The sequence below is a fragment of the Somniosus microcephalus genome, chromosome 33, assembly GCF_052327205.1.
Source record: "Somniosus microcephalus isolate GS21.2 chromosome 33, FLI_Smic_1.0, whole genome shotgun sequence".
Lineage (NCBI taxonomy): Eukaryota > Metazoa > Chordata > Chondrichthyes > Squaliformes > Somniosidae > Somniosus > Somniosus microcephalus.
Window position 1 is genome coordinate 23,919,460 of NC_141019.1, and position 23,916 is coordinate 23,943,375.

The 23,916-nt window shown below is 46.4% G+C and overlaps 1 protein-coding gene across 2 annotated transcripts in view; it reads right to left on the minus strand.

Annotated features, from left to right (window-relative positions):
* The window catches only part of LOC147097007 (acid-sensing ion channel 1-like), a 361,076-nt gene extending 337,499 nt beyond the window's left edge, over positions 1-23,577 (minus strand). For both annotated transcript variants that reach the window (XM_085972733.1, XM_085972735.1), the window contains exon 1: positions 22,960-23,577. In XM_085972733.1, coding sequence (XP_085828859.1) covers positions 22,960-23,562 — 603 coding nt within the window. In that variant the 5' untranslated portion in view covers positions 23,563-23,577. The remainder of the gene's footprint in view (positions 1-22,959) is intronic.
* Positions 23,578-23,916: the final 339 nt, after the last annotated feature.

Below are 23,916 nucleotides of genomic sequence, written 5' to 3' on the forward strand. Positions count from 1 at the left end.
CAGCAAAAAAATGTTTTTTGTCTGTTTTTTTGTTTTTCATACAGACCCCAGCATCTGCAACATTTGACCCCTTGTGACCCCACCTCATTGTTCTTTGATGTAATGTTTTCCTGACTGACCTGTTTGGACACCATTCACACCTTTGATTGCTGTGATTATCTCTCTGCCGAGGTGTGATAAATGGCAGTTAGAAAGATTACCTGTAAACATCTGACATTATTTTCTGACCATATAAGCTGTGTTTTTATGCATCTCTCCACTTCACCTGACGAAGGAGCAGCGCTCCGAAAGCTTGTGATTTCAAATAAAGCTGTTGGACTATAACCTGGTGTTGTGTGATTTCTTACATTTGTCCACCCCAGTCCAACACCGGCATCTCCACACCATGTTTACAAATAGAGGCAGAGGACAAAAGCCAGGAAGTTATGCTAAGCCTGTATAAAACACTAGTTCAGCCCCAGCTGGAGTATTGGGTCCAATTCTGGGCACCACACTTTAGGAAGGACGTGAAGGCTTTGGAGAGGGTACAGAAGAGATTTACTAGAATGGTTGCAGGGATGAGGGACTTCAGTTACGTGGATAGACTGGAGAAGCTGGGGTTGTTCTCCTTGTTCGAGAAGGCTAAGAAGAGATTTGATAGAGGTGTTTAAAATCATGAAGGGTTTAGACAGAGTAATTAAAGAGAAACTGTTTCCAATGGCTGAAGGGTCGCTAACCAGAGGGCCCAGATTTAAGGTGATTGGCAAAAGAACCAGAGGTGACAGGAGGAAAAACGTTTTTACGCACGAAGGGTTACGATTTGGAATGCACTGCCTGATGGGATGGTGGATACAGATTCAATAGTAGCCTTCAAAAGGGAATTGGATAAATACTTGAAGGAGAAAAAATGGCAGGAATATGGGGAGAGAGCGGGGGAGTGGGACTAACTGGATTGCTCTTCGAAAGAGCCGGCGCAGACTCGATGGGCCGAATGGCCTCTTTCTGTGCTGTACTATTCTATGATTCTATGATTCTAGGACAAATACAACAACAAAAACGATGTGCAATTCAGCCCCCTCCCCCAACCCCCGGCATCTCCGTAGTCCTGCAGACATCCACAGATTTTGACTCAAGAATCCATGACATTCTGCTGGCCCTGCTAATAACCTTACCAGTGACAGCTCCAATTCCCCACCAGTCGCATAACTACCTCCCTCCCCCCAGTATAACCTTGCTCGTTACTGGGCCGTGGCTAGATACCCAGTGGTGACACGACTCCCTGCCTTACCAAGTCAGTGCTTTTTTTTACAGCAAACCAAACAAATCTGACAAGCTCATTCATGCAAATGATGGCACTCTGCATCGGTCCTCTGCTGTGCCTCAGGTCTGTCACCACAGAGGTGTGATGCGGAACGTAGAGATCGCGGATTGGGGCGATTTTGATATTTGACTTTATCGACACAAGCACTTCGGGCTACTCTCCAGGCGCAGCACACCAGAGGTAGTGATGCTCCGTTCACCTTTCTATCCCGTGTTAGTACACCCTTAATACAAAAACGCAATTGGACAAAAATGTAACAGTCCTCTGCAGTCTTAAGTGAGGACTTTGGAGATATTTTCTCACCGGGAGGCGGGGTGCCACTGTGTAATAACAGAAAAGTAAACTGGCTGAGAAATGAATCTTTAACTGAGAGTAATAGTTTAAAAAAAAAAGAGTAGATAAAATCGCTGCCAGGCCCTGAGGTGTTCTGGGGTTTTTTAAATTGAGAAACAGCAGTGAAGGGCCAAGGTTGATAGGATCTGCCAGGATTGAAGAGGAGGAGACGAGATGGGGTAAATCAAATATTAGTGATCCAATGATTCTAAATTTGGATTTTAAAAGCTTGGAGGTTGCAAGAGGAAGGGCAGGCTGAGGGAGGTAAAGAGCTTTACACTTCTGGTAAGGAATGAGTTTGAGCAAGAGATAGTGTAATGGATCAATACAGTGCGGATGAAGAAAACCATTTGACAGCGTGTACTTGGTCTTAGGAAGAGTAAGATGAGAGTTCAGATGCAGGATCAGGGACTAGAAAACACCTGATATAGCGGCGAGGTGGTGATAGACAGGAAGGTATAGCTTCAGTCTACTTGATGTACCCTTCTGTAAAATGGCTGTCTGCCAGGATAGCAAGAGTACGATAGCAAAATACTGCAGATGTTGGAAATCCGAAATAACAACAGAAAATGCTGGAAAAACTCAGCAGGTCAGGCAACATCCGTGGAGAGAAATTTGAGTTGACGTTTCGGGTCGAACCCTTCTTCAAAACTGGAAAGAAAAGAAAATAGATCGAAGGCAGGGCTGCGATCGGACAAAAGAAGTGAAAGAGACAAAAGAAGTAGAAGAGACAATAAAAGGTGTTCGAAGCCAGACGAGATGGAGGAACAGCACCTCATCTTCCGATTAGGCACTTTGCAGCCTTCCGGACTCAATATCGAGTTCAACAATTTCAGATCATAACCTCGGCCCCCATTAATTTTTTACCTGTAATTTTTCCACTCCTTTCCCCCCCCCTCCCTTTCCTTTTGTTTCACTCTCACACCTGGCAGCTATCTCTTGCCCTGTCAGTACACTTCACACCTAATCTCAGCCTATTACCATCTCGTCTAGCTTCTAATACCTTTTATTGTCTCTTTCACTTCTTTTGTCTCTTTCACTTCTTTTGTCCGATCGCAGCCCTGCCTTCGATCTATTTTCTTTTCTTTCCAGTTTTGAAGAAGGGTTCGACCCAAAACGTCAACTCAAACTCCACGGATGTTGCCTGACCTGCTGAGTTTTTCCAGCATTTTCTGTTGTTATTTAGGATAGCAAGAGTGCTGTTCTCATTTTAATTAACCGTACAAAACGTTAAAAAGTATTGATTTCTATTTGGCGGTTTGAAATATTCACGCGTTCACCGCCAACACCACCAAAAACAGTTCCTCCAGCTCGCTTAAAGAGGCCATGTTCCTTTTTTTGCTAAATTATCATGTAATGGAAACCATCAGAAAAAGCACACCTCCTTAACATATGGAGCAGTGCCTGTAATTTCTTCAGTGATTGAGTTTTAATGCTGCAGAGTATTTTTATAGAGCCATAAATACTTAATGAGATTGACAAAATTACTCTTGACTTTATGGAATTCCTGAGAATGGGGGAACAACATTAGTTGACTTTTTTCTCGCCCTCCTCTCGAAGTTGTTTTGCACCACATGACCAGGCCGAGAACATGGACAGTCAACCAAGAATCTCCCCCTCCGCAAACACTGCCTACTGACTCGGGAACTGAGGGCGGCAACCTCCATAATGGAGGATAATGGAAACAGGCAGATAATCAAGAGTCCCCAAGTTTTGGTCTTACCCGCATGGTACAGATATACTCGGGCATGGCAAGGAAGACGGGTGCAGCACAGATAACAAAAGGAACACAATGTAGGTTTGTTTACCAAGAAAATACAAAAGAAGCTGTGCACTGAGGCAATGTCTCACACAAGACTTTGGCCCGTAATAATTCTGGCAAGTGGGAACACCATCACCTCCACCCTCCCCTCCAAGGCACACGCCAACCCGACTCGGACACATATTGCTGTTCCATCATTGTCACCGGATCAATACCTTGGAATTCCCCAGCTAACACCATTGTGGGAGCACCATTGTCACAACGACTACAGCAGCTCAAGAAGGCAACCCAGTGTCAGCTGTGGCTCAGTGGGGAGCACTCTCGTCTCTGAGTCCGAAGGTTGTGGGTTCCAAGTCCCACTCCAGGGACTTGAACACAAAAATCTAGGCTGACACTCCACAGTGCAGTGCTGAGGGAGTGCCGCACTGTCGGAGGTGCCGTCTTTCGGATGAGACGTTAAACCGAGGCCCCGTCTCCTCTCTCAGGTGGATGTAAAAGATCCCGTGGCACTATTTTGAAGAAGAGCAGGGGAGTTCTCCCTGGTGTCCTGGCCAATATTTATCCCTCAACCAACATAACAAAAAAAACCAGATTATCTGGTCATTATCTCATTGCTGTTTGTGGGGCCTTGCAAATTAGCTGCCGCGTTTCCCACATTACAACAGTGACTACACTCCAAAAAGTACTTCATTGGTTGTAAAGCGCTTTGAGAGGTCCGGTGGTCGTGAAAGGCGCTATAGAAATGCAAGTCTTTCTTACTGTCGCCTTCTCAGGGAATTCTAGGGATGGGCAATAAATAGGGCCTTGCCAGAGTTCCCCTCATCCCGAGAACAAATGGAAAAATCAAGGCAATCAGGACAGTGCAAATTAGATCATGGATAATGGAGACTCCATTGTAAGCAAATAAGAGCAGACTAGGGTGGTTCCCCTTTTCATTTTCACTTCTTCCAATGTGAAGGAGCACGGAACTTCAGCCTGGCTCCTCCCTTGGATAGAATGGGTGAGATCAAGAAATCTCTGCATGGGGAGCTTGGCGGGTGAAGCTGGATTTGGACCACTCCATGATAGTTGACAGCAGATGATTCGACCTCAATACACTTCTTATAAACACATCCAGGCATCACATGTTAACCACATGGGAGCTGTTCGGCAGCTTTACATGAGCCATGCACCATTTATACAGTGGAAAAGTACCATTTATATGTCTACCTGGAGTACTGTGTGCAGTTCTGGGCACCACACCTTAGGAAGGATCTACAGGAAACTCTCTTTTAACTGGCACCTAAAAAAATATCCGGAAAGCTCTCTTAACCGGCAAAATTCAGGAGTCGGTTCAGGTAAGTTTTACTATATATTAGTGGCCGTGTAACCGGGGATCCTGGATCTGTGGCCGTGTAACCGAGGCTCCTGCACCTGTGGCCGTGTATGGGGCTCTCGTACTTTGGTAAGTATACCTCTCTGTAATCCGGACTTTTTGATCAACTGGCACCATGCCGGTCCCGTCAGTGCTGGATAAAAAAGAGTTTCCTGTATTGGCCTTGGAGGGAGTGCAGCGTAGGTTTACCAGAATGATACCTGGACTTCAAGGGTTAAGTTACGAGGAGGGATTACACAAATTAGGGTTGTATTCCCTCGAATTTAGAAGATTAAGAGGTCATCTGATCGAAGTTTTCAAGTCATTAAGGGGAACAGATAGGGTAGATAGAGAGAAACTATTTCCGCTGGTTGGGGATTCTAGGACCAGGGGGCAGAGTCTAAAAATTAGAGCCAGACCTTTCAGGAGTGAAATTAGGAAACACTTCTACACACAAGGAGTGGTAGAAGTTTGGAACTCTCTTCTGCAAACGTCAATTCATGCTAGGTCAATTGTTAATTATAAATCTGAGATTGATAGATTTTTGTTAACCAAAGGTATTAAGGGATATGGGCCAAAGGTGGGTATATGGAGTTAGGTCGCAGATCAGCCATGATCTCATTGAATGGTGGAACAGGCTCGAGGGGCTGAATGGCCTACTCCTGTTCCTATGTTCCTACCACACCTGTTATCAGCTGAATGTTGCCACGCCCATTACTGTACTACTGGCTCCATGTCAGAAGAAGAAACCTGAATTGTATTTGTCCACTGAAGGTAATACAGCACCACAGGAACACTCGAGTTCCAACAGTCTTTAGTGCTTATGTAAACATGTCACGTTGCACTTACACTCTCCCGCCACTGGTGGCGCTGTAGTGCTTCAGTTTGGCCTCTCCCAGCTCCTCGGCCTGTAAACAGATTAACTCCTATGCTCCAACCGACTCTACTTCTCTGCTTCCCAAATTGTCTTAAGTTTTGGTTTTTAACTATAAATAATAATATGAAATCAAAGTACTATATAAAAATAAGGACTGAATAGATGACGTCCGAATTATTATATTATGAGGGGAACGTAAGCTCAAGGAACAGCATCTCATCTTTCGATTAGGCACTTTACAGCCTTCTGGACTCAACATTGAGAGCAACAGTTTCAGACCATAACCTCTACCCGCATATTTTCCACATGGCAACTGTTGATGATTCTGCCATTGCCATTTACACCTCCTCTAGACCCATCTTTTGTGTCTTTACTTGTCCCATTACCATCTCCTTTTGCCTTGCACCATCATCCCTTTTGTCATTTAATCTCTCTTCCACCCTATCACAGACCTTCCCTTTTGTTCTTTCCTCCCCTCCCCCCTTTCCCTGACTCTGCACTTGCTTAAAAACCTGCTAAATCTCTAACTTTTTCCAGTTCTGACGAAGGGTCATCGCCCTGAAACGTTAACTCTGTTTCTCTCTCTACAGATGCTGCCTGACCTGCTGAGTATTTCCAGCATTTTCTGTTTCTATTTGAAAAGAGAGATGTGTGCTTGGAATGGTTTAATAGAAGTAACTGCCGAGTATCACAGAGGATGGAACAAATGAAAACGCTTTTAACTGTTCACATATTTTCATGCCGGGCGAGGTTCTGTGGAATCAAAATAGTAGACATCACGCGAAATCGCGCAGCGCAAGGCAAACCGTGGTTGCACCTCGAGAGCCGTTCTCTGTCTCGTTTCCAACAGGAACAACACTGTGCCTGCTGGTTTGATGACACTATCCCTTTAGCTCTCCGTTTGCCTGCTGCAAATGTGCTTGCAGCAGCTATTAATCTTCATACGGAGGTTACCAAGGTAAATAACTGCTGTTTGTTACATATGCTGTACGCTATCGATCAGTGACGCCATTCTGCTTTTTGCAACAGTATCCAATTAGTGAGTAAACAATACTTCTCCTGCATCGATGGAGCTGCTTTCGAAACGTACCAGATTAGACATACTGGTCGGTATCAGCCCTTAATTCATTAATCGACCATATAACAAGGCACGCGAGTTGAGACTTTTGCACGCAATTTGGCCCCACAAAACCTACCTCTGCAAATTCATTTGTGCCTCTCTCCCATTCCCCATTCAATCTCTCTCTCTCATTATTTTATTTCCCGTTACAACAACAACTTGCATTTAGATAGCGCCGTTAACGTAGCTAAACGTCCCAAGGCACTTCACAGGAGCGATTATCAGACAAAATTTGACACCGAGCAACATAAGGAGATATTAGGACAAGTGACCAAAAGCTTGGTCAAAGAGGTAGGTGACATGAATCTTGCCATTCATGTGGAAATGACTTATGAAATAATACTGGGTGGCCTGCTGGTGGCGCTGTCCAGGGAGAGTATAAATACTCGGGCATGGGCCCAGCTTGTGCAGGATATTATTTAACAGGAACTAGTGATGGACACAACTAGATCTCCATGTTGAAAAACAGTTGATTAAAGTCTTGTTTAATACTCAGACCAAGTGCCTAGTAGTTTTCTTACGTCAGTAGGTGTTAAGGAGCGTCTTAGGCAGAGAGGTTTAGGGAGGGAATTCCAGAGCTTAGGGCCTTGGCAGCTGAAGTCACAGCCACCAATGGTGGAGCGATTATAATCAGGGATGATCAAGAGGCCAGAATTGGAGGAGTGCAGAGATCTTGAAGGGTTATCGTGTTGGAGGAGGTTACAGAGATTAATCACTTGTTGTTGGTTGTTTTTTCCTCCCACATTCTCTTGAAGCCACTGACACTGGCTGAATATGATTTCCCAGCTGTTAGCTGCCATCTGGTACCTCAGTGAGCATTCTCCACACATGAGCCTATCAGAGGCAGAAACCCTCACAATATATATTAATGATCTAGACAAGGGAACTAGATGTAATATCTCCAAATTTGCAGACGACACAAAGCTGGGTGGGCGTGTGTGCTGTGAGGAGGATGCCGAGAAACTCCAGTATGATTTGGACAGGTTGGGTGATTGGGCAGATGCATGGCAGATGCAGTTTAATGTGGATAACTGCGAGGTTATCCACTTTGGTGGCAAAAACAAGAAGGCAGATTATTATCTGAATGGCAATAGATTGGGAGAAGGGGAAGTGCAACGAGACCTGGGTGTCCTTGTGCACCAGTCGCTGAAGGTAAGCATGCAGGTGCAGCAGGCGGTTAAGAAGGCAAATGGTATGTTGGCCTTCATAGTGAGAGGATTCGAGTACAGGAGCAAGGATGTCTTGCTGCAGTTGTACAGGGCCTTGGTGAGACCACACCTTGAGTATTGTGTGCAGTTTTGGTCGCCTTATCTGAGGAAGGATGTTCTTGCCATGGAGGGAGTGCAGCGAAGATTCACCAGACTGATACCTGGGATGGCAGGAATGACGTATGAGGAGAGATTGGGTCGATTGGGCGTATATCCGCGGAGTTTAGAAGAATGAGAGGGGATCTCATTGAAACTTATAAAATTCTAACAGGACTAGACAGACTAGATGCAGGAAGGATGTTCCCGATGGCGGGGGAGTCCAGAACCAGGGGTCACAGTCTAAGGATAAGGGGTAAGCCATTTAGGACTGAGATGAGGAGGAATTTCTTCACCCAGAGAGTGGTGAACCTGTGGAATTCTCTACCACAAAAGGCAGTTGAGGCCAATTCATTAAATATATTCAAGAAGGAGTTGGATATATTTCTTAAGGCTAAAGGGATCAAGGGATATGCGGAGAAGGCAGGGACAGGGTACTGAGTTTGGATGATCAGCCATGATCGCATTGAATGGCGGAGCAGGCTCGAGGGGCCGAATGGCCTACTCCTGCTCCTATCTTCTATGTTTCTATGTTTCTATAATTCCTAGCTTTAAAATGCCAACGAGGTCCAGTCGGTCCAAAATAAGTGAGCACAGAATAATCTAACCAGAGGGATGAGAAACGGTCAATGTAATTGGAAAGGAAAAGGAATGCTGTGTGTCATCTTATATGCATGCTCGTTTAATGGCCATTGGTTTGTTTAGGTCGCCATCTTGGGGGGTTCTGTGCCAGTGAATAGTATGAAGTGCACCACAGAGCAAATACTTGGAAACAATCAAATGGGGAGGGTGGGAGGAGGGATATTGGAGAGGGGAACTGACGTTGATTCTTTTTGAGCTAGGGCCGACACTAACTTCCTCCCTTAAGATGAACAAGTTGAATCTTAGCCTTCCACCTTTGTGGTACTGGCCTTTTGATCTTTTATACTGAACGAAAGGTGCGGAGCCCAGCTCAAGGAGCGCTGCGCCTCCTTAATGCTAAACGGGCACACGGCAGGGACACTGGCTTCCCCGTGGTTACCACTGGCATCGTGCCAAAACTCTCAGCTCACTCCAGCACCTGAATTTACATCAGAACTGCCATCTAAATGTCATTTGTACAACAGCGAGGAAGGCATTTTTTTGACCCAACTGAAAGAGTCTCCTTGACGAGTCGTGGGCAACCTTTCAGTGAGAAAGCCATTGAATCAAGGTCCAACACATACTGACTGTCCTCACCAGCTTTCTGACACCGTTTATCTAATGATGCTCCTCTCTATTTAATCATTTCACGTAAAGGATTTCTGATAGTCAAGTTCATAAATACAAGATCAAAGACTGAAATGGTTCAGTATCTACAACCTGTATAAATTACAGTCAAATTGCTTTTCTTTAAACAAATTACTTTTCAAATTAATTACTTAAAGCGATTAAGTGTCCTTCTAGTCAGCCACAAAGTATTTGCTAACACTAGACATTAAATTCTTCATATTATGTTCAATATTTACTAATTTTAGAACCAATTTGCATTGGAAACAGCTTTCCCTCCTCCACATTGTGTTTTTTATGTGTCTGTTCTTTGCTGAGCCTTCAGCCATCATGCTTCTGCTCACTTGAACTCTCATCCTAAACCCTTCCCCTTCACTGCCTCTTTCCAAAGGCCTCCTACCCTCTTGACCAGGCCTTTGGTCACCTCCCTTCATTTCTCTCCAATGTCCTGCTCAATGTCTATTGCTACTCTTGCAAAGTGCTCTGGGACATGCCAAGTGCTATTTAATTGTACGCTGATTTCGGTTCCCCCTGTGCACACACTCTGATCTGGAGTATAATTGGGCAATCTGAATACACGCCATTATTTCAATCTTCAACTGTGCTCACAAGACTACAGCATAAGAATACAAAGTTGGGAAACCGCAAGTGAGAGTATTCGAAACTTCCCCTTCCCACAAAACAATAAAGATATGGAATAGACTCCTATTGAAGGCAATTTGTCCCGTCTCAATGAATAATTCCTTTAAAAAGCTGTGGGTGGAATATCGCATAGAATTAACAGGCCATTCGGCCCAACTAGTCTATGTTGATGTTTATACTCCACACGAGTCTCCTCCCATTCCGTCTACCTCATCTCAGCCTTTCAGCATATCTTTCTATTCCTTTTTCTCTCATGTACTTGCCTAGGTTCCTTTTGAAAGCATCGGATTAAGAATGGGATTGAAGCCATAAATATAGACATTCATGATGTAGATCGCCATGGTTCCATTGCTGGTAGCACCACGGGAATCTCATTCGTGAACTGCAGCCAGTCAGGGCTGTATGATCTATAAAAGCAAAATACTGCGGATGCTGGAAATCTGAACTAAAAACAGAAGATGCTGGGAATACTCAGCAGGTCCGGCAGCGTCTGTGGAGAGAGAAACAGAGTTAACGTTTCAGGTCGGTAACCCTTCGTCCAACCTGTCTCCACAGATGCTGCCTGACCTGCTGAGTATTTCCAGCATTTTCTGTTTTTATTACTGTATAATGTATGCTATCTTGGCTTAGTTGGTTCATGCTTTTGCCTCTGGATCAAGGCTGACACTCCCTAAAATAGTGACAACATTCCAGACCCCTCCTTGTACTGCCGACATAGCATGAAATCAATTTGGACACAATTGTATACATTACACGTGACTTCCTGCATCTCTGGGTGCTTACATGTATCGTAAGGAACAGTTTCGATGGGCTGATTAAGCTTTTCTCATTTCACACTTTATGATCCCAGGCTAGGGTCGCCAATCCTCCAGGATTGCCCTGGAGTCTTCAAGAATGAAAGGTTAATCTCCAGGACACAACTGGGAGCGACCCAGGAGAAAAATCATAGGGTCATTAAAAAAGTTGTTTTAAAAAAAAAAAATTCTTTGAACATTTTCGTTTATTAGTTATATAAAAATATCGGACATGGGGAAAAAAGGCTGTTTGACTGACAGTCAAGAATCATCCAATCAGGTACTGAAACATCTTTCCGATTGGCCGTGGGATGGCGGGGCACCATGAGGATGGACATGTTGGGCGGGAGTGGGGGGGGGGGGCGGGGGAGTTGGAGACAGGAGGGTCATGTGATGACACCTCCAGGAATACGTCCCATTACAGTTGGCAACCCTATTCCCAGGCCTCTGCCGACATAACACTAGTTATAAAACACTAATTAGGCCACAGCTAGAATACTGCGTGCAGTTCTGGTCACCACATTACAGGAAAGATGTGATTGCACTAGAGAGGGTACAGAGGAGATTTACAAGGATGTTGCCTGGACTGGGGAATTTTAGTTATGAGGAAAGACTGGACAGGCTGGGGTTGTTTTCTTTGAAACAGAGGAGGCTGAGGGGAGACCTTATTGAGGCATATAAAATTGTGAGGGGCCCAGATAAAGTGGATAGGAAGGACCTATTTCCCTTAGCAGAGGGGTCAACAGCCAGGGGGCACAGATTTAAAATAATTGGTAGGAGGTTTAGAGGGGATTTGAGGGGAAATTTCTTCACCCAGAGGGTGGTGAGGGTCTGGAACTCACTGCCTGAAAGGGTGGTAGAGGCAGAGACCCTCATCACATTTAATAAGTGCTTGGATATGCACCTGAAGTGCTGTAACCTGCAGGACTACGGACCAAGAACTGGAATGTGGGATTAGGCTGGAGAGCTCTTTGCCGACCAGCACGGACACAATGGGCCGAATGGCCTCCTTCTGTGCTGTAAAGTTCTATGATTCTATGATAAAGGTCAGCTACTAGTGGTGCATGAATGTAGTGGGAGTTGAATCACACTCCCGTCTCCCTGTGGGGAAGTATTTGATCCACACAGTGATGCTGGCAACTCACTCAGCCCTATTTATATGAAGTCAATACTGTTGTTTTTTTTCTTGACTGGATTAAATCTATCAGCCGATCTGAAAGTTGTCACTTTGACCTTTTAACATGCAGCTGATGTTTTGTCAAGAAGTTCTGGGAGTGATTTTCATCTCACTTACCGCCCTGTTTATGCCTAAAGACAGGATGGCGTGGAGAACAGAACCGCCAACCTGGTGCTGGTTGTCCTCCCGCCCCGATTTACGGGCGGACCAGGATTTAGGCGGAGGGAGCTTCTGTCAGAAAAAAAATAGAAACATAGAAACATAGAAGATAGGAGCAGGAGTAGGCCATTCAGCCCCTCGAGCCTACTCCGCCATTCAATGAGATCATGGCTGATCATCCAAGTTCAGTACCCTGTCCCTGCTTTCTCCCCATATCCCTTGATCCCTTTAGCCTTAAGACATATATCTAACTCCTTCTTGAATATATTTAATGAATTGGCCTCAACTGCCTTCTGTGGTAGAGAATTCCACAGGTTCACCACTCTCTGGGTGAAGAAATTCCTCCTCATCTCTGTCCTAAATGGCTTACCCCTTATCCTTAGACTGTGACCCCTGGTTCTGGACTCCCCGACCATCGGGAACATCCTTCCTGCATCTAGTCTGTCTAGTCCTGTTAGAATTTTATAAGTTTCAATGAGATCCCCTCTCATTCTTCTAAACTCCAGCGAATATAAGCCCAATCGACCCAATCTCTCCTCATACGTCATTCCTGCCATCCCAGGTACCAGGCAGATATAATAAATGCGAATCGGCGTCAAATGACATAGTCAAGAACCCCAACATCATTTTCATCTCTGCCCACATAGCTACCAGCAGTTCCTCATCCCGCTCACAAGCAGTGGATGGTACAAGTCAGAAGGTAGCCATTTTAAGTGGTATTTAAAGGGTTCCTCAGCTGCTCTCAGCTAAAACACTGACAAACTTTGGGGGCCAAATTCAGCACTTTCCCCATGGACAACCAGAAGCAGCAGGATAGGGCTCTGAGGTTCGCACAGATTGCAGGATTCCCCCATATCCAGGGCCGCATTGACTGCACCATATCGCCCTGAGGCTCCTTCACACGATCCCCTGCCTTCATGAATCACAAGGGGCTCCACTCCAGTAATGTGCAACTGGGGTGTGATCGCCAGCAGCGCATCATGCAGGTCTGTGCCCACTTTCCTGGCAGCTTCCATGACACTTTTATATTGTAGCAATCCTCCATCCCCCCACTCTTTGCCCCTGCACAGCAAGTGAGAGTGTGACTCCTTGGGGACAAGGGTCATCCCCACTACACCTGGCTCGTGGCTCCTCTCAGGATCCCACACTCAGCTGCTGATCTGCATTACAATCAGATCCATGGCTCAACTAGAGCCTTCGCTGAGCAGACACTCATCCATGCCTTTGTTACCTCCAGACTCAACTATTCCAATCCTCTCCCGGCTGGCCTCCCATTTTCCACCCACCATAAACTTGAGTTCATCCAAAACTCGGCTGCCCGTGTCCTAACTCGCACCAAGTCCCATTCACCCATCACCCCTGTGCTCGCTGACCTACACTGGCTCCGGTCCGGCAATACCTCGATTTTAAAATTCTCATCTTTGTCTTCAAATCCCTTCATGACCTCGCCCCTCCCTATCTCAGTAACCTCCTCCAGCCTTACAACCCTCCAAGAACTCTGCGTTCCTCCAATTCTGGCCTCTAGCGCATCCGTGATTATAATCGCTTCACCATTGGCGGCCGTGCCTTCATCTGCCTGGGCCCTCAGCTCTTATATTCCCTGCCTAAACCTCTCCGTCTCTCTAGCTTTCTCTCCCTTTTTAAGATGCTCCTTGAAACCTACCTCTTTGACCAAGTTTTTGGTCACCTGTCTTAATAACTCCTTATGTGGCTCGATGTTAAATTCTGTCTGATAACGCTCCTGTGAAGCACATTGGGACGTGTTACTATAAATACAAGTTGTTGGAGTTGGAGTCCTCAAGCAACAATCTCGCCTGGACAGGTCTGGTGACTTCCTGCAACATAGCCCAGAAAGAATGCCCTGTACATAGTGGCAAGGGTAAGCAGTAGCAGATGTGTGGCAGCTCAATGCACCACCAGGTTGTCATGCTGAGTGTACGAGTGAGAGAGTTAAATATAAATAAAAGGAAGGGAAGATGCCCAAACGCCCTGTTGTGCCTGGCCTCCAGCCTGGCCATCTCAATGTTGCGTGCCATCTCTCTGCCAGTGATGTGGATGGCAGCCTCCGCCATTGGCATCAGGGTGTGTATCGAGGCAGGACCTCCTCCTGTTATGGGCCAGCTTCTCCTGCAAGAAGAGTGGGCGCGGGTGTGTGCCATAGAGTCATAGGGCACAGAAGGAGGCCATTTGGCCCATCGAGTCTGTGTCGGCTCTCTGTAGAGCAATCCAGTCAGTCCCATTCCTCCGCTCTATCCCCGTAGCCCTGCAAGTTTATTTCCCTCAAGTGCCTATCCAGTCTCCCCTTGAAAACATTGAGTGTCTCCGCTTCCACCACTTCCGTCGGCAGCGAGTTCCAGGTCCTCACCACTCGCTGCATAAAAAAGTTTTTTCTCACGTCCCCCCCTGTATCTCTTGCCCAAAACCTTAAATCTGTGTCCCCCTAGTCCTTGTACCATCAACTAGTGGGAACAGCCTTTCCCCGTCTAGCCAATCCAAACCCGTCATAATCTTGTACACCTCGATCAAATCACCCCGCAACCTCCTTTGCTCTAATGAAAACAAATCCAGCTTCTCCAACCTGTCCTTGTAGCTAAGATCCCCCATCCCTGGAACCATTCTGGTAAATCTCCTCTGCACCCTCTCAAGGGCCTTCACATCCTTCCTAAAATGTGGTGACCAGAACTAGACGCAATACTCCAGTTGTGGCCTAACCAGCACTTTATAAAGATTCAGCATAACTTCCCTACTTTTGTATTCAATACCTCTATTTATGAAGCCCAAGATCCCATATGCTTTGCTAACCACTCTCTCAATATGTCCTGCCACCTTCAGGGACCTATGCACATTAACTCCCAGGTCCCTGCACACTCTTTAAAACTGTGCCATTAAGTGTATATTGCCTCTCCCTGTTCCTCCTGCCAAAATGCATCACCTCACACTTCTCTGTATTAAATTCTATCTGCCACTTGTCTGCCCATTCTGCTAACCTTTCTATGTCCTGTTGCAGTCGATTGGTATCATCCTCACTGTTTACCACACCCCCAAGTTTGGTGTCAGCGGCAAATTTAGAAATTTTACCCTGTATTCCAATATCCAGGTCATTTATATATATCAAAAAAAGCAGTGGCCCCAGCACTGACCCTTGGGGAACACCACTGTCTACCATCCTCCAGTCTGAAAAACAGCAATTTACCACAACTCGCTGTTTTCTGTCCTTAAGCCAATTCCTTATCCAAGCTGCCACTGACCCACCTATTCCATGAGCCTCAATTTTGTTATCCAGCCTTCTATGTGGTACTTTGTCAAACGCCTTCCGAAAATCCATGTAAACAACATCCATTGCATTCCCTTCATCAATCCTCTCTGTTATTTCATCAAAAAATTCAATTAGATTAGTCAAATACGATCTGCCTTTTACAAATCCGTGTTGGCTCTCCTGTTAATTTTTTCCTTGATTATTGTTTCTAAAACTTTACCCACCACTGATGTTAAACTGACCGGCCTGTAGTTACTAGGATTGTCCGTACACCCTTTCTTGAACAATGGTGTCACATTTGCCACTTTCCAATCCTCAGGCACCTCCCCCACATCTAGGGAAGATTGGAAAATTGGAAGATTGTGCCCTGCTAAAGGGTTTTGGAAGAGGCGTGAGGCAGCTCAACATAGAGTGCATGCTGAGAGGAAGAAGCAGAGGCCAGGAAGGGGAAGTGATTGTGAGGGTTGTAGCAAGAGTTGAGGGCGTGAGTGCAAGCAGAGAGGACGTGCAGCGAAGTGTCCCATTGTAATTGGAGGAGAGGCATGGAAATCAGAGCGGAAACGATTGCCAGTGCTGGGGCTAAAGTCTGGCGTTGCTGGGCTATGCAGTGAGTAGGAGAGATGTCTTACCTTGGCATTCCTGGTGAAGTCATTAAATTTCTTCCTATGCTGTAGCCAGGTCCTGGGAATAATGTTGGCATTGACTTGCACTGCCACCTCTCCATCACTGCTGGCTCAGTTGATGGAGCACCCGTCACCCATCGGAGAAGAAGAGGAGCTGCTCACTTGCTCTAGGAACACCTCCAAGTCTGCGCCAAAGAATACTGGGGGTTGTGGATGACGTCATGCAGTTTGCTGCTTCAGAAAATCAGAACCACCATTGAAAGTGTACCTCCCCTTTAAGGGGCTGCAGGCTGCCTAAAGCCCTGCTGGATTTCCTGTCCTCCCAATCGGTGGGCTGCCTATTAGTGCTGACAGCTCACCGGTTACGTTGAAGTAGGCCCGATCACAAAAATGGTTCGGGTTCCCTGCCAACTGCATGTGGCGGGTGACATAAGAAAACTACTAGGCACTTGGTCTAAGCGTTAAATAGAGCGTTAATCAACTGTTTTACAACATGGAGGTCAAGTTGTGTCCTTCACTAGTTCCTGTTAAGAATGTCCTGCGCAAGCTGGGCCCGTGCCCGAGTATTTATACTCTCCCTGGACAGCGCCACCCGTAGGCCGCTCAGTATTATTTCATAAGTCTTTCTTTCATGAATGACTGATTCATGTCATTGGCCACAGCGGATGCCCCGTCCGTCCGCCACCCGATGTACACCTCGATCAAAAAGATCTGTTGCTATTTGCCATCAACTCTGGATAATGACGCACTCTGGGCCTTCTCACTGGCTGCTGTGGATCTCAAAAGCCAGGATCCTAACGGCAGACATTCACCTCGGACCAATGTGCCTTTTCTTTTCCAAACTGAGAAACTTAGGTGAAGGGGCAATGCCCATCTGCTGCACAGTGCCAAGGTTGAAAAGAATCGAAGTAGCAGTAAGGTGGCACCAAGATTTGCCGAAAGATTGTTGGAGGAAGAGGAAAGTGAGGGAGGTGAGAAATTCCACAATTCCAGCTGGCTGGTTAACTGGGGTCTTTGTAAAGCATCTTGGAGCATTTGCTACATTGAAGGCACTATATAAATGCAAGTTGTTGTTGATTCTATAATTTGTTGAAATTGTAAACAGCCACTTCTTTCGGGTGAGAAGCTCTTACAGACAATTTCAGAGATTATTCTTCCGAATCCAAACAAATTCACCAATCTTGTGAAGAAAACCACCTTTGTCATTGTACTTTCATAGGAACAGGAGGAGGCCATTTAGCCCCTCGAGCAATGTTCCCTCTAATTTATTTTTGGGCTGCACGGCCCCTTTAAGGGGCTGAGCGGCCCATTCAAAATTCCGCACATGCGCGGTTTTCCCATTTAAAAACCGGTGAGCCGGCTGCACGGGACCTCCAGAGCGCCGTGCCGCCACGCGGCCCCACAGCTTAAAGGAAACATTGCCCTCGAGCCTGTTCCACCATTCAATTAGATCCTGATCTGTATCTTAACTCCATCCACCCACCTTGGTTCTGGATCCCTTAATACCCTTGCCCAACAAATATATACTTTTGAATCTGATGTTAAAACATGTCAACTAGTCAACAGCAAATGTAAGAATCCACCAGGGCAAAACCCGCTCCCAGGCAATCCACAATGCAGCAAAGAAACTCTCTCTAGGCACATCAAAGTTTGCAACTTTCAAAAGGGAATTGGATAAATACTTGAAGTGGAACAAGTTGCAGGGCTATGAGGTAAGAGCAGGGGGAGTGGGACTAATTAGAAGGATGAGAAGAGGCTCGAATGGAGCATAAATGCCAGCATGGCCTGGTTGCGCCGAATGGCCTGTTTCTGTGCTGTATATTCTATGTAATTGGATCGCTCTTTCAAAGAGCCGGCACAGGCACGATGGGCCGAATGGCCTCCTTCTGTGCTGCAGCACTCTATGATACTGTGCCACAGAGTAGTGGCATGAGGGTTGGCATCTGGGATTGTCCGCGTGGTGCCCCAATTGTAGCATTTTTACTGATGTCATTTTGAGTTAAACTCCAGGTCTCCACGGGTGAGTGCGCGCTGGGTACTCACCCGTAGGCCCAATGAAAGTGCCGGTTTCGTGCATGCACTGCGCATGCGCGGGAAACCGGCACTTCCGTTCCCTTAAAGGAAGGGGTTCACAGGTCGAACGCATGCGCCGGAGAGGCAGCGCGTACGCCTGGAACTTCCGTCTTTTTTGCAGGTTTTCCCGGGAGGGTAAGTCTCCAGGAGCTATGCTTGTAAAAAGCAGTCGCAAGGCCTGCTTTTAACAAGGTAAGTGGTGAATTAAGTAAAATTAAAAATTTTTTCCACAGGTTTATTATTTTTAAATACTTTAAAGAAAGGTAAGTTTATTTTTAGCCCTGTTAGAAACTGTAATTAATTTTTTCAAAAATTTAAATTATTGTTTAAAATAGTTATTTTATGTAATTTATAGTTTATTTGAAGTTTTAGTGATGTTTTGGGGCTGAATTGTATTCATAGATTTGACAGGTCTTCCTGTCAAATCTATGAATAGAGATTCCCTGCTACGATTGGCTCTCCATGGCCCACCTGATCCCAGGGGATGATTCGAACTAACTGCGCCCCTGGGATACGCAAGCACTGCGCGCCGGTAATTGGAGGAGGCCCAGGATCGGAATCCCACGCGGCCTCACAGCTCAACGGCCGGCGCGCTAGGTAAGTACAGGTCGGAGGCTTGCACCCACGGGAAGCCTCCGACCCGAATTTCTGGGCCTAAAGAATCTTTGCGCGCATCCGCGCAACAAGAGCAGCCGCACTTCAAAAGTAATTCACTTGTTGTGAAGCATAGAAACATAGAAGATAGGAGCAGGAGTAGGCCATTCGGCCCTTCGAGCCTGCTCCGCCATTCAAGGAGATCATGGCTGATCATCCAAACCCTAGCACCCGGTCCCTACACCGACAGCCATCCCACCCAAGCCCTATCCCCGTAACCCCACGTATTTAATCCCCCCTAACACTAAGGGTCAATTTTTTTATCATGGCCAATCAACCTAACCCGCACATCTTTGGACTGTGGGAGGAAACCGGAGCACCCGGAGGAAACCCACGCAAACACGGGGAGAATGTGCAAACTCCACACAGACAGTCACCCGAGGCCGGATTTGAACCCGGGTCCCTGGCGCTGTGAGGCAACAGTGCTAACCACTATGCCACCGTGCTGCCCTATGGGACATCACGGGGGGACGTGACAATGCAAGTTCTTTCTCCCCCTACCCCCTTCCAAACCAACACGGCAAGGGGCTGACACGCTCTCCTTTTGCGCAAGCCCTCAAAACATTTTATTTAAAAAGGAATTGATACCTAACCAGATCCTCACTAACCAAAGCTGCCAGAAGCACTCATGGGTGACGGCAAGGCAACGCTACATGACAGCAATATATTCTGCAGGCTGGCAGCATGTTGCTGAACGAGACGGGACCAATGCTTTTTATAGTAACCGAGTGCAGCCATGCTCACAGCTGTTCATTCAGCAACGCAAAGAACTTTATTACACATCGAAACTGGTGGGGGAGGGGTGGGGAGGCAGGAAGGGGAGGTAGGGAGATAGGAAGGGGAGGTAGGGAGATAGGAAGGGGAGGTAGGGAGACAGGGAAAAGTACGTTGAAGGAGCAGAGGAAAGGAAGTTAAGAAAAAGGGAGGAAATTAGATCAAAGGATTGTGCCCTTAATTATATCAAAAAGTCCAACTCTCTGGGGAAGCTATGTGTTAAAATTAAACTGATGGCACTGTATAATTTCTTTCTTGAAGACACGGCTATTTTACTGAAGCTTGCCTCGTATGTGTTTTTTTGAACGGAGGGCAGGTGGAGCTTAGTTATGTGCTTACACTTTCAGTCCTAAAGCCTTACCTATCACATATTAAACAACGGCAAGATTCCAAAGGTACTACAACCGCAGGTAGCACTGCGGACGTAACGTTACGTGACTGCCTCAGCTCAATGGGACAGCACCTCACGGTTACATGCTCTCAGCAGATTTCTTAATGGTTGCCGTCACAACACAGGGTTGTTAGTCTGGTGACAATAACTCCGCTTATGATTCACATACAAATGGTATTTATAATAACAAGCTTTATTACAGTGACTGACTTGGTCTTCCATTTGGTCATTCGTTCGGATGAGACGCCAAACCAAGTGCCCTCTCAACTGGACATAAAAGATCCCATGGCACTATCAAGGAAGAACAAGGGTTTCCTGGCCAATATTTATCCCTCAACCAACATCACTAAAACAGATTATCTGGTCATTCTCACATTGCTGTGTGTGGGAGCTTGCTGTGTGCAAATTGGCTGCCGCGTTTCCCACATTACAACAGTGACGACACTTCCAAAGTACTTCATTGGGTTGTAAAGCGCTTTGGGATGTCCGGTGGTCGTGAAAGGCGCTATAGAAATGCAAGTTCTTTATTTCTTTATATTAAATGACATGCAAATAATTCCCAGGCTCCGACTACCTCCGAGAACGCTCTCTGATGTCAGAGAACAACACAAGTCCTGGAGCGACCAGCTCCCGCCCTCCAGGCCCTCCGTGTGGCTGCATTGCTCCTGACCCTCGAGAACGCTTTGCCTTAAAGGGGCCCTGGTTCTATTCTTATATACTATAATACAAGATTGGCCTGTGCTTTCATAATACGTGGTTTGCACATTTTGCTGAGGCCGCAGCTTCTAATCGTTTCAGCCTTTGCCTCTGTGCTACAAGCTTTGTTTATAGCACGGTAAGTGCTTAGGCCAAATGTTTATTCCGTTCCCTAGACCCGTTGCTCATGATTAAGTTCCCTTTCTCTCACATTTGCTCTACCACTAAAAATGCTAAAAGAAAGGAATGCTGGGATAGGTTGACTTTTTAAATCATCTTAAAACATTCTAACACATGCCAACCCCGCACTTGCCACCCCCCAGAAATCGCAAGGTAGTCCCTACCCCCAACGCCCAAGATGTTTCCAAGCGAAAGGCACAATGTTTCAAAGTAATGAAGCGATGAAAAATACGTCTGCCATTGGAAATCATTGAACAGAAGTGTAAGTGTATCTCGGCCATTCAAAGAAAATCTACGTGCACACAAGTAGTCGTAAAAGCAAAGATTAGCTGTTGTTGGCATAATGAAATCTCAATGGAAAAAGGTTACTGTAATCAAAGGTAGCAATCACAGTGGCACTTAAAAGCTAAAGTAAGGTGACAGGAATAGAAGCATGGGGAAAAGGAGAAAATGAAGGAACTTGCATTTCTATAGCGCCTATCACCACCTCAGCATGTCCCAAAACGCTTTACAGCCAATGAAGTACTTTTTGAAGTGTAGTCACTGTTGTAATGTAGGAAACGCAGCAGCCAATTTGCGCACAGCAAGGTCCCACAAACAGCAATGTGATAATGAGCAGATAATCTGTTTTAGTGATGTTGGTTCAGGGATAAATATTGGCCCCAGGACACCGGGGAGAACTCCCCCTGCTCTTCTTCGAAATAGTGCCATGGGATCTTTTACGTCCACCTGAGAGGGCAGACGGGGCCTCGGTTTAACGTCTCATCTGAAAGACGGCACCTCCGACAATGCAGCACTCCCTCAGCACTGCACTGGAGTGTCAGCTTAGGTTTTGTGCTCAAGCCTCTGAAGTGGGACTTGAACCCACAACCTTCTGACTCAGAAGTGAGGGTGCTGCCCACTGAAAGATAGATGCCTCCACATGTCTCATATTGCTTCCGATATCATCAGATGGACCTACCGTACATCCAAAATAACAAGTCACAAATAACCAGAAGTTTAAAAGCTGAAATAAGATCGAAGGAGCTCACAGCATTTGAATTTCTTTCCGGGGGCCATCACAAGAATTGAAAAAGATCACTCGTGCACCCGCCTCCCCCGTCGCTGAACTTAAGTTACTCTGCTCCCCTGAAGCAGTTAGACCACCCCAGCCCCTCCCTCACAACGGGCAGACCAAACTGACAAATCATCGCTTAAAGACGGCATGGAATCGCGCAAACTGGGGCAGTAGCTGTCTGGCCTTTGCTACGAGCCAAACTAAAGAAATTGGATGACATTCGCCAGACAAAGCAAACGGGAATTCTGCAGGGATTTTCCCATTCAAGGGCCATGCCTCACTCCAGAGACTTGAGTGGATAATCTAGGCTGACACTTCAGTGCTGCACTGTCGGATGAGACGTTAAACCGAGGCCCCGTCTGCCCTCTCGGGTGGACGTAAAAGATCCTGTGGCACTATTCGAAGAAGAGCAGGGGAGTTATCCTCGGTGTCCTGGGCCAATATTTATTCTTCAACCAACGTGACTGAAACAGATTATCTGGTCATTTATCTTATTGTTGTTTGTGGGAGCTTGCTGTGCATAGATTGGCTGCTGGAGTGGGACTTGAACCCATAACCTTCTGGCTCAGAGGCGAGAGCGCTACCAACTGAGCCATGGCTGACACAAGGGTCACAACGCTACCAACGCCACGATTCTGCTGCCTTCTGTATCTAAACATGCCGCAGGGGCCTTGCCGGCACCTTGCCTTGAAAGTGGATCTAAACTATGTTACTCCTTCTTCTCGCCACTTATTCACTACGAGATTCTCTCCGCCATTTCTCGTTACTCTGATAATAGCGCTACCCTAACATAACCACCAGGGAGAAACTTCTTCCCTGCTAAGAATCGGAGGTAACTGATGCCACGGCAGACTTCCGACTCCTCTGTGTAAACTTCACCCTATGGCGACACGGTCATTTAAGCATTGAAACCGATGCCTTGCGGGGGAAGGTGGACAGACGGACGAGGGTGTCCTTTAGACAGGAACTATTAAACATCGATTACATTATTTACCCATAAACCTCAGCAAGGATAAAGGTGACATAGTAACTCAGGTGACGTAAAATTGTGAGTGCAAAAATATCCCACCCACAGGAACGAAAGTGCGACTGACACAACAAAGTAAGGGAACGGCTATCACCGAAGATTCAGTGTCTCCTAGTGGCAGGAATCACTGAATCTTTTGTCGAGTAAACTTAGCTTACCACAGTGAAGTTCTCAGGGCCGCATTCTCGCGCACGGTATTTACATTCCTTTAGCATGTCCTCCAACTGATGGCTGGTCCTGTTGAACAACTCATACATGTTGAAGGGCGAGCCATCATTCCTGACCGACGGTGCCAGTTGGAATCCTAGTTCCATGCCTTCGGTGTACCCCATTAGCGAGCCAGCAAAGGTCAAGTCCGGGTAGGTGATCTTGGAGCGTCGGAATCTGTTGAAGTTGCAGAGGGTCACGGCCGGGAAGTACATGAAGTGGCTGTCCATCTCATCGAGAGCCGTGATGTGGTGGTACTCCAGGTAATACATGATCCGGTCCATCACCTGGTACAGAAAGATGGCAAGAGAGGAGAGGAACGCGCAGCCCCACAGGACCTGCCGGACCCCACAGCCGCCTTCGACAAAGATATGGTTCACTCCGTGCAGGTTGGAATTGCTGGCGAAAGCAGCGAGGCTGATCACATTCGACTGGCCTTCCTCCTCATCTTCCTCCTCTTCGGAAAACTGATCGAAACTCTCCTCCCTTTTTTTCTCCTCTCCCTTCTCGTCGTCAGCTGCAAAGGAAATAGTGCAAAATATCTGGACCGGCATTCTGAATAAACGCACGGAAGGGAAGCCGGGGGGGGGGGTGGTTTATTTAAAAGAAAAAATTCCCAAGATTAGGAATATCGATTTGCCTTTACAAAATGTTTTAAAAAAAAAGTACAGTTTTGATGTAGAAATATCTTGTAGTCACATAGTCAAATTAATAAGATGCATTTCGGTAAAGTTAAACGTAAAAATCATTACAACCTGCAGGAAGTTAAGAAGGCATTGGATATAATCTCAAGCTGCTCTTTTGCACAATAAGTCCCAGTCAGCTTCACTGAAGAAGTACTGAGCTGTATGTTCACGCTGCCACAGAGAGTACTGGAGCCAGGATGATGAGCAGCCCGGCCTGCTTAA